Source organism: Cordyceps militaris (genome assembly GCF_000225605.1).
Source record: "Cordyceps militaris CM01 unplaced genomic scaffold CCM_S00007, whole genome shotgun sequence".
Lineage (NCBI taxonomy): Eukaryota > Fungi > Ascomycota > Sordariomycetes > Hypocreales > Cordycipitaceae > Cordyceps > Cordyceps militaris.
In genome coordinates this window covers 1,049,522-1,058,921 of record NW_006271975.1, presented here as the reverse complement: position 1 = coordinate 1,058,921, position 9,400 = coordinate 1,049,522, and the positions used below count along the sequence as shown (strand labels likewise).

Below are 9,400 nucleotides of genomic sequence, written 5' to 3'. Positions count from 1 at the left end.
CATCAAGGGCGTGAATGAGTGGCTGGCAAAGGAGTGGGCGTCGAAGAAGACGTAGCAAGGGGGATGGATGGCACCGAGGGTGACGCCGAGGGAAGAGGATTGGCCAGGGCTAAGTTATGAAGGTGACCGTCGCGACGAGGACGGCCGAGATGGCGCCGCGAAAATACAAAATGATAATGACAAATACCCCTGCAGGGCTGATGGCCAGGATTACACAATTACCACTACTAAGAAAGTGACAAGATGTGTGGTGGCTTGTTTGTGAATCGCGCTGTCTTGGGTTGTGTTGATGGGGGTGTTCAGTGTCCTCGATCGAGGAACAGTCGATCGAGGCAGTGCCTGCTATGCTCCGATTATGAATTATGCTAGTATTTACTCATCACTACTCCGTACCGTCCAGCGCAAGAAAGCAGCTGCTCGACACAGCCTCACTCCAAGGGGGGGGAGGCATCTATTCAGTCACACAGCCTCCACACCACAACGACACCCAAACCCAGTATCAACCACACCCACGTCAAGAGCATCTCGCTCATCTCCAGCCATATAAAGTACTTGTTGGCATAGCGGATGATGTGCGCGGTGCCGACGCCCACCAGCCCGACGACGACAGGCACGCCCGACAAGGCCACGCCCGTCAGGCCATGGCGGCGCAGAGGGCGCACCCCGACGCGCCACAGCCACCAGAGCAGGAGCGATGCGACGAGCAGCATGCCGCGCCACTGTCGCGGCGCGTCCTCGGAGCTGTCCTCGCCCGTCAGCAGCGGCGTGCACCAGTGTCTCTCGGCCGTCGCTGCCCGGACGCAGACGGCGTAGGCCCACGACGCGGCCCAGCACGCTTCCGCATATGCGTACTCGATGCGCATCAGACACAAGGCGAGGTAGAGGATGCGGCCTGCGTCGGTCAGGCATGCCGCAGTCGCGTCCCTGCTGCCGCCTCCTCGGCTCAGCACGTCGGCCAGCACGCCGCGTCGGAGAAGCGCCAGCGCACCCGTCTGCAGCAGCCAGCGCGAGGCGGGGGCCAGCGTCGCGGCGCTCCGCAGCTGCTGCGCGATGAAGACGTGCGGCGCGCCCCTGGCCAGCCGCATCGCCTGCACGGGATGCCACCACAGGAACTGGCCCAGCCAGGGCGCCAGCACCCGCCGGACGTGGTTCGCGAGCACCGCCGCCGTCACCAGCCCGGCCGCGACGCCGTGCCCGTCGGCCACCACGGCCGCCCTGACCGGCGCGTACAGAGCGCCGCCGGGTGGTGCGAGGAGCGTCCGCAGCAGTGACAAGGGACGACGACTGGCGCTGCTGTCATGGTCGACGAGGCTGCTGCTGGTCGCCGCCGGTGCCGCCCAAGAGGCGTTGTTGTCAGTGTGCGCTGTCCCCTGTCGCACAAAGCCCTCCGTCGCACCCTCTTCGTCTCGCTTCATGGGAGCAAAAAAAACAAGTCTTTTTGGGTCGCGCACCACTTCGATTTCTCGGCACATTGACGATGGCGGGATGCAAGGTTTGCCTGCCAAAAAGGCAGCCCACCGCTCAAAACCCCCCCCTGGTCTTGTAGGTGTGGGTAAACAGAGTGGCTGACAGGTCTGCCGAGGACCTTGATTGGTTCATTGCCAAAAAAGGCGGCTGTTGGGGTCCGGAAATGATGAATAAACCCATCAAGGGTATACAACTTGGGACATTCGTCAAATTCGTAAAAATTGTGTCCCAACCTAACAAATGTTGAGACGACAACAGTTGCCCAAGCGAGCGAGCGCCGATTGACCACGGTAGCTGCAGCAGCTAAGCTACCCAGAGACCAGCATCTGGATTCTACACACACACCCGGGAGACGACCGACGAGACAGCGAGAGCCTAATCATACAACAGTTACACAATGGCACCACCCATTCGGTCAGAAGCGGCCGGCCGAATCACCGACCATCGTTGCTGACGGGGTTGTCAACCGAGGCACACCAGTACTCTCTCTATCCGTCACCCAAGATGCCCGCCACAGGGGTAAAAGCCAAAAAATAGAAAGAAATAGCAAAAAGAAAAATCAGTCATGTATTTCGCTAACAGGTCACTATGCTAAAAAGGAATAACAAACGTCTGTCTAACTCGCAAAAGTTCCGGGGAGGCAACCATCTGGGCGCTCTCAGCGACAGCTCTGGCAGTCTTTCACCGCGTCGCTCTTCTCTCCGTCTCTCGTTGTCTTGGTCGTTGCCAACCTCTTGGGCAGAGGCGCATCAAATTACTGTCGTGAAACTCCAAAAGAAAAAATATCCAATGCAATCCGTCTTTCCGGCTCTAGGTCCCCCAGCAAGTCGTACAAGGCCAAAAAAAAAAAAAAAAAAAAAAGAAAAAGGTCCGTCGTGAACAATCCAAAGCCTTGTCCCCTCCCCTCCACCCCGTCATGACCAAGTCCCTATATTCTATATAGATTCATGGCTATCGCGGGGAGAGGGTTGTTGTTGGAGGCTCAGACGGGTGATGTAGGAAGGCGGCGATGGCTGCCAAGTGCCGCCGCCGGCAGCTGTGTACGGGAGACACTCGTCGTAGTACGGGGGCGAGGCGTGCGTTTCCGGACTGTGCGCCATCAAGTTGAGGTAGTAGCTGGCGGCGGCGGCGGCGTGGGTGTCGGGGAGGACGTGCGCCGGCACGGACGAGTGGCGCTTGCTGTGCGGCTCGCGGAGCACCGTGGCCTGCTCGCGGCCGGTGCGCACGTAGTCGATATTCTCCTTGGGCTTGTCCGTGTTGCCCGAGATTTGCTGGACGTGGACGAGCTTCATGTAGAGGAACTCGAGGTAGCGGATCTCGGGCCAGGTGCCGCCGCTGCTGCCGCCCTTGGCGCCGGCCTTGGACGCGTTCTTGAAGTGCACGCGCCGGATGTGCGCCGCCGCGTTGTAGTTGATTCCATATAGCTTCTTGGACTGGCAGTTCTTGCAGTCCATGATCTCCACGGGGATGCGGAAGTAGGGCGTCAGTCCCTTCTCCGCCGGGTCCAGGATCTGCCACCGCCAGCCCTCGGGCGCGTGGATGAGCTTGAAGTGCCGCGCGCTCTCGTGGTCCCCCGACAGCTGCGCCGGGCACAGCTCGCACTGGATCTTGTCCTCGCGCTTCCGGCTCTTGCTCGGCTTGCTGGGCGGGCCCGAGACTGCCCGCTGAAAGCGCGGCGATGGCGGCCCGCGCAGCCACGGCGATATCATCAGCCGCTGGTGTCGGCCACGCTCGATGGACTCGTACAGAGCCCGCCGCGAGCGGTCGGCCACGCGCTCGTGTCCGGAGCAACTCCGCCGCATAGGTCGCACCGCCGGATAGCCATGTGACCGAGTCTCTGGTGCGGATTGAGGCGACCATGATTGCGGTGGCGTCTCAATCCGCACGTATTCGACCGGCGACGCGGTCGCTTCCGATACATTGGCATACCCGAAGTCTACTACCCTCATATCATCGGCTGAGAAGGACTCAGTCCTTGGGATCACTTCTGGAGTGACCGAAGGCCAATCTATACTGGTTGTGGTAGGAAAATTCTATAAAGTCATGTTAGAGTAAGTCCGGCGAAGCTATCTTGGATGTAGACTTATTCACTTACATCTCTTGACTGAATCAAGGCCATCGTGAGTTCCTCGGGCGTACAAAAGGACGGAGTAGTGTAACTCTCGAGCATAGACAGCTCAGGTTGCTGTGTGAAGCTCGTGGCATCTGGAGAGTAGTAGTCCATTTTGTGTTTGGAAGTGTGTGTGAAAGTGTGTATTTGCAAGTGAGTATTGCAAGTGTGTATTGTAAGGGTGTATAGCAAGTGTGTATTTGAACAACTTTTTCAAGTCTCTGGTTGTATTCTTGTGGTTTCTATCCAAGACCAAATATCTTCTCTCGAGGGGGGACGTGTCGTCGGTTTTATATTCGCCGGGTGGTTATACAATCTTGTCGGTGATGGAAGTGGGCGGTTAGAGTCGCAAGAGAAAGAGGCAAAGAGATGAAGCGAGGTTTGACAACCTGCCAGCCCAAAGTATGACAGCTTGCGTGGTATAACGTTTGAAGCATCTCAGAATGGGAAACACGGCCATTTTATTTCGTGTGCCATGGAAGTGACCAGGATATCATTTCTAGAGTAGGGGCGTGGTTGTGCCATGGGGGGTGTGCGGAAATGCGCTGGCCGGCACAATGTGGCTTTGGGGGGGGGGATGTCTTCTGCAGAACTAACTTGGCCTATCCACAACAAGTGCCAGATCTAAATGGCCGGGATAGAAGGAAGGGTTGCATGGGAAAGGTCAAGGGCGCACCAGTTATGCATTGTTCATTAACCGCCACGCTTGCCTTGCAGGACAGGATCGTACCTCTCTCCGTTGAAGCATGCAAGCCGGCGTTGGAGTTATGCTGGGGTAACAGAGAGTTGGTCAACAACGAGATATGCCCAAGAAGTGGTCAAAGAGTACGAAAAGACACGTCATTGTCCAACCGACCACAGCATATCAGCAAGTTTGTGATTCGCAAGCGAGCAGATAGGGAGCATGTGGTGGTCAGGTTGCCTTTTCTGCCCGGAATAGTCGGGGAGCTGCGATATCGCTCCCCCGTCGTGTTGTCGTGGTGTTTTGTTTCCTCGAAAGCAAATCTATTTACCCTCGCATGTGATCCACCATGGCATAGTTTTTGATTACCGACCCTAGGTGAGAATCGTTAGGGACCTCTGCATAAGCCACGAGGAGGGGGAAAGTAAGGCTTCCAGCTGGCGGGGGAAGGGGCCTCGGAGTAAAGGGGAAAGGGCTGATGATACGCGAGAAAGCAGGATTTTGCGGCTGTTCGACGAGCTTGGGTCGGAGGAGCTTGTGGTGGGCAACAGAATTGAAAAAAAAAAAAAAAAAATAGAAAGGGTCGAGAGATGTGACGTAGCGCCCAAAGATTCCACGGTCAGCCGACGCCGCTCGCCCTTTCCTCCCAGCGAGCGATCTCAGCTGTTTGGCGAAACAAGGGCAAGGCGAGATTTGTGATGGGCGGAACTAGTCGGCTTGGGGCTGCGTCATTTGGGGGCCGGACATACTCCGTACTGATAATACTGGGTATTATGAACTACGAATTCTTCCTGTAATAGTTACAGATTAGCTGACCGTACGCAAGTCAACACTGCCGGAAAGTGGCGCGGGCTTCCATGCCAGATTGCCAGAGACAAAGTCCCTTGTCGTGGATGCAACATGCTTTATTATTACCCTGATGGTGACAACCTGACACTCATTTGTTTTTCGATTCAGATCCCGCTATTCGGTCAGTGGCCGCCCCCAGTCAGCCACTCACATACGTACATACGTACATACAGATTACATACTCTAGAGATTGGGCCAAATATGCAGGTGCCCGGGCGGAGAGGAGGGGGGGGCGCGCGCCCAAGTTGACTGACGAAACCCATTGGCTCCATCGAAGGATGACAAAATGCTTCTAGTGTAATCCCATAATAATAGTTATGCCATACCATACCGGTACTGCGAGGCACTGACCGTTTGTCAGTGGGGAGAGTCAATCCGCCCGACCAGCTAGTAGGGTTTGGGACTAGGAGATCTCTCCCCGTCTGGGCTCTCCAACATCTGACTAGGATAGGTTCCGGGGGGGAGGGGGTAGCCTTGGGACGGGAAGAGAGAAGCAAAAAAACGTTTGAGACTCGTGAAAAACAGGCGCCCATCTCCGATAGTTGCCACCACCATCAACTGGGCGGAACCTTGCCTCTCAGTACCCGGACCTTGCCCATGAACCTCTCTCTCTCTGCCCTGCATGACAAGCTTCGCCTCCTCATGCCATTGTTTGTATTGGCCAACTCACTTGTTTGGCCAGCTCACCAACGCACGGTGGTGGTCTGACGAAAAAAAAAAGGCCTACTTTGCCGCCGTCATATTCCGCAGCACGGCAGCACAGCAGCACAGCGCAATGCCACAGCACATCACATATCCTGCCACATATCCTGCCACATAATACCTACTATTGATGTTTGTCGCCTCAACTGAGGTATTGCCGTGTATCCATGATGGCGACAAAGGGGAAAAATCGCTGCACCGGCGCCATGTTGTGTATGTCGGAGCTTGCTGCGCCATGTATGTATGCTGATCTTCTCGATAAACAGCCGACATGTACAGATTACTTGTACAAGCCTCTTTATTATTATTATTATTTATTACTATTATTTCTCTTTCCTGCCTCTCACGAAACAGTCATGGGGTTAGCAGTTTTGGTTCCGCAAAACCTTGTTCGGCCTTGTTCCGCTTCCCACGATGGGCCATTGATACGTGGCTTGGGGGAGAGATCGGCCACGTCCCCTTGTTCAAGACGATTAGAAAAGATGCAATTGGCCGTCACAACTTATTTCCACTTTCTGGGCTTCGGAGTAAACCCAGGTCCCTTTAACCGTCCGGTGTCGGAGACAGACTGGGATAATCTGGCCCCCCCAAAAGGTTGGCTTTGCTTCACAGATGCTCACCTGACAAAAACCTACTGATTGTCGACAGACCTTGGCAACAAACCCCCCCAAAGTTCCACATCAAAGCCACACAATAGCGCAGTTGTTGTTTCGATCTGCGGAAATATTGGCACCCCCCAGGAACTACCAAACCGCACCCTGGCTCCAATTCCTCGTCGTGGGCGGCGGCGCTAATCAGGCAACGGCGACAAAGTTTACCATGGCCAGGGAAATGCGAATTTTGCGAAATGACGTAGAGTGTTCAAAGGACAAAATGTCCAACCTGTAAAAGGTCCCTTTTGAGCTTACGGGTAAGCTTTTCTCCCCCGTCATCGTCTTTAGCTTAACCTCGGGACACTTGACAACTCCCCCCGCAACTCGGAGCATATCTCTCCTTTGGCGTTGTCAATGCAAACACGGCTTTTCTTCGCTGTATGGAGTCTTGCGTTGTCAAGCATCACAACAGCTTGCTTGCATGGCACAACTTTGCCACAATTCTTTGCTACTGTCAGCTGTCTACTTGTCATCTTCTGAATTACGTCGCGCAAAAATTGTCTGTTCAACTTCATCAAGATGATTGTTGTATTCGTGTGTAAGACGTGTCGGGATCTCACGACTTGCTTCAACTCGAGTTGCTCAATGGGCTGATGCCCAAAGTAAGACGAAACAGTTGGCATCATTCTTGGCAGCGCTGGGGGGGTTACTCCGTACCTATGAACCAGAAGTGGACACAAGCTGCTAGACGCTTTGGATATTCCCCAAAGGCGCGCCATCGATTCGTAGCACTGCAGAGCACAAATTCCAACTGGGAAGAGAGCGTCACAAAAGCCAAGACCAAGTCGCGATTTTCGGTGTTTGTAATACCGAATGGCCCTGGGGGGCAGATCATCTGACCAATTTGTGCACAACGGTAGGAAATAGTGTTCAACGCCCGGGCGCGTCTGGACTTTGCTACTATTCGTCCGACGAAGAGACTGTGACAACCAAGTCAGCAGCAAGTGGACAGCGAGTGCGACGTGCTTCTCTTGCAGATGGGCAAGGGCAGCCAGCCACGGGGCGTGCAGTAGCGCGAATTGGCCAGTTTTTCGTAGAGGGCGATGGTGCCTTGCAAGAAGCGAGATTTTGGCTGCTCTTCTTTCGTGCATCAGACATCACGTCGAGCCTCGGCTCCACTCGGGACGCAACTATATATCCTTCCTTGTACAACCTTGGGCCCTTGGGCGGTAATACACGAGCCGCCCAATAAGAGCCAAGTAGCACAATGGAGCAGAACTGTCGTGGTTCCCGTTGCCCCATCCCGGCCATCGACTAACTATGTACAACGATAATGAACTATTGCAATTGTGGAGGAGAAAACGTTTGGAGTTGACCCTTTGTCCATGTGTTCCCCTCACCAGCTTGGCGCGCCCAAGTTGCTGTGGTTCTTTCGTGGGATGCAATCACAATCGCCGCCAGCATTTTCGCCAAGACAACTCAAGTGCCGACAACTCCGGCCTAGACCTCTACCGACCGACGCCTGAATCCAGAACCCCCGAGAGAGAGAGAGAGTGAATCACCGTCACTCAATTCCAATGCTGTTGACCGAAGCACAACGTTGCTCGTACTCTGGTGGTGAGAAGGGGGGAAATGCGGGAGGGGGGTACGTCTAAGAGAGAAGGGAACTGGCAGAGAAGGCGGGCGACAAACGGGCAAAGAGAAATCGACACACGCAAGAAAAAAAAATAAAAAAATTCGGAGGAGCAAAGAAACCTAAATTTGGAAACACGCAAAAGCCGGGGAACACATGGGCTTGCTCCAGTGGCTGTTGCCGAGCGGTATCTTTTTAGGAAAACGGTCCAGTGAGCCTTGGAGGGGGGGGGGGGGTGGTCGGTCGGTCAATCCAGTCATCACCACAGCCGCCAACAACAACCTTTTTTCTCTCGGTCGTTGCTTCTGGCACGGGGCCGACCGGCGACAACACGCTACAGAAGGGGTCGGGACGAGACCGCCGATGCCTTTCTGCAGTCAGAGAGAGAGGGTGGTGGTTGAGTGGGTGTGGGCGGGAAAAAAAAGCTGGCCACTCTGAGACAAAACACCACAGCGGCCTGGCCTTCAACAATATCAAGAAGGCGACGAAAGGGCCCAGCCCATTGACTGACTGCTGGCATCCCGTGTCACTTGCCAGCAATAGAGTGTGCTGTTGCTGTGATGATGACACCACCGCCTACGCCCCCCGGTTCCAGGCGTACAGGAGCAAGCACATCTTTTCTTGTGCTCTGTCTTCTCCAAAAGGGCCTGCCTATTGTGGTGTCATTCTCGTTGCCTTTTTTTTTCTTCTTTTTGGCGAGCAGTCGGCAAAGCTAGTTCAACATTAGCGGTCGGGGGGCGCCGTTCCAGCCCATCCCCCCCCCCTTCTAACCAGGTAGCGATATCGCCCTCCCAGGTTCAATCTCTCTCCTCCCCCAAGGTTGTTTTCCAGATTTCTACTCGTTTCGGTCTAGCAGTTGGTGGACCCCCCGGGCAGCCGCGGGCTAACTAAATAGCCTACCTAGGAGCTGGGTCAGGCGAACAAAACCCACCAAAGTGGTTCGCACCAGCAAATCTGCAAGGCGGCTCGTCGTAATCTCGCTGCCTACCTAGCTTTCAGGCAAACAAGTCGCTGGCGAAACCGTTTTCGTCTCACTACGGAGTACGAATGGTACAGTTGCTCAGCTCTCTCTCGGTGTCGGGGAACGTGTTCCGTGGAGTCCCCCCCCCCCTCCCCCCCCGAAGATTGGGCCCAAAACCGAGCAAGGCTGTTTCTTTTCTTTCGCAAGCCTTGTGACTCAAGGCCGATGAAAACCGTTCGGTGAAATGCTTTTTACGCATCAACTAGCTAGTCTTATCGTTGCTCGCCTTTATAATGAAATTGGCATAGCTTGCCACTATCTCATTCCAAATGTTTACGGCTCGGCATCATGCCACTGGCGACGACGAGGTGGTTTCTTCTTGACGTCAAAACCAGGGCAATGG

General features: G+C 54.9%; 3 protein-coding genes across 3 annotated transcripts; 1 reads left to right on the top strand and 2 right to left on the bottom strand.

Annotated features, from left to right (window-relative positions):
• Positions 1-455: 455 nt before the first annotated feature.
• On the bottom strand, positions 456-1,415 carry CCM_08557 (uncharacterized protein; the record flags this gene model as incomplete). The annotated part of the gene is made up of 1 exon (XM_006673695.1): positions 456-1,415. The coding sequence occupies one exon, from the start codon at positions 1,413-1,415 to the stop codon at positions 456-458; it is 960 nt and encodes a 319-aa protein (XP_006673758.1).
• Positions 1,416-2,402: 987 nt separating this feature from the next.
• Positions 2,403-3,691, bottom strand: CCM_08556 (uncharacterized protein; the record flags this gene model as incomplete). Its single annotated transcript, XM_006673694.1, has 2 exons — positions 2,403-3,500; positions 3,563-3,691. The coding sequence occupies 2 exons, from the start codon at positions 3,689-3,691 to the stop codon at positions 2,403-2,405; spliced, it is 1,227 nt and encodes a 408-aa protein (XP_006673757.1).
• Positions 3,692-7,122: 3,431 nt separating this feature from the next.
• On the top strand, positions 7,123-7,907 carry CCM_08555 (uncharacterized protein; the record flags this gene model as incomplete). Its single annotated transcript, XM_006673693.1, has 3 exons — positions 7,123-7,262; positions 7,331-7,632; positions 7,807-7,907. 3 exons carry the CDS (start codon positions 7,123-7,125, stop codon positions 7,905-7,907), a joined length of 543 nt encoding a protein of 180 aa, XP_006673756.1.
• Between the last annotated feature and the right edge of the window lie 1,493 nt (positions 7,908-9,400).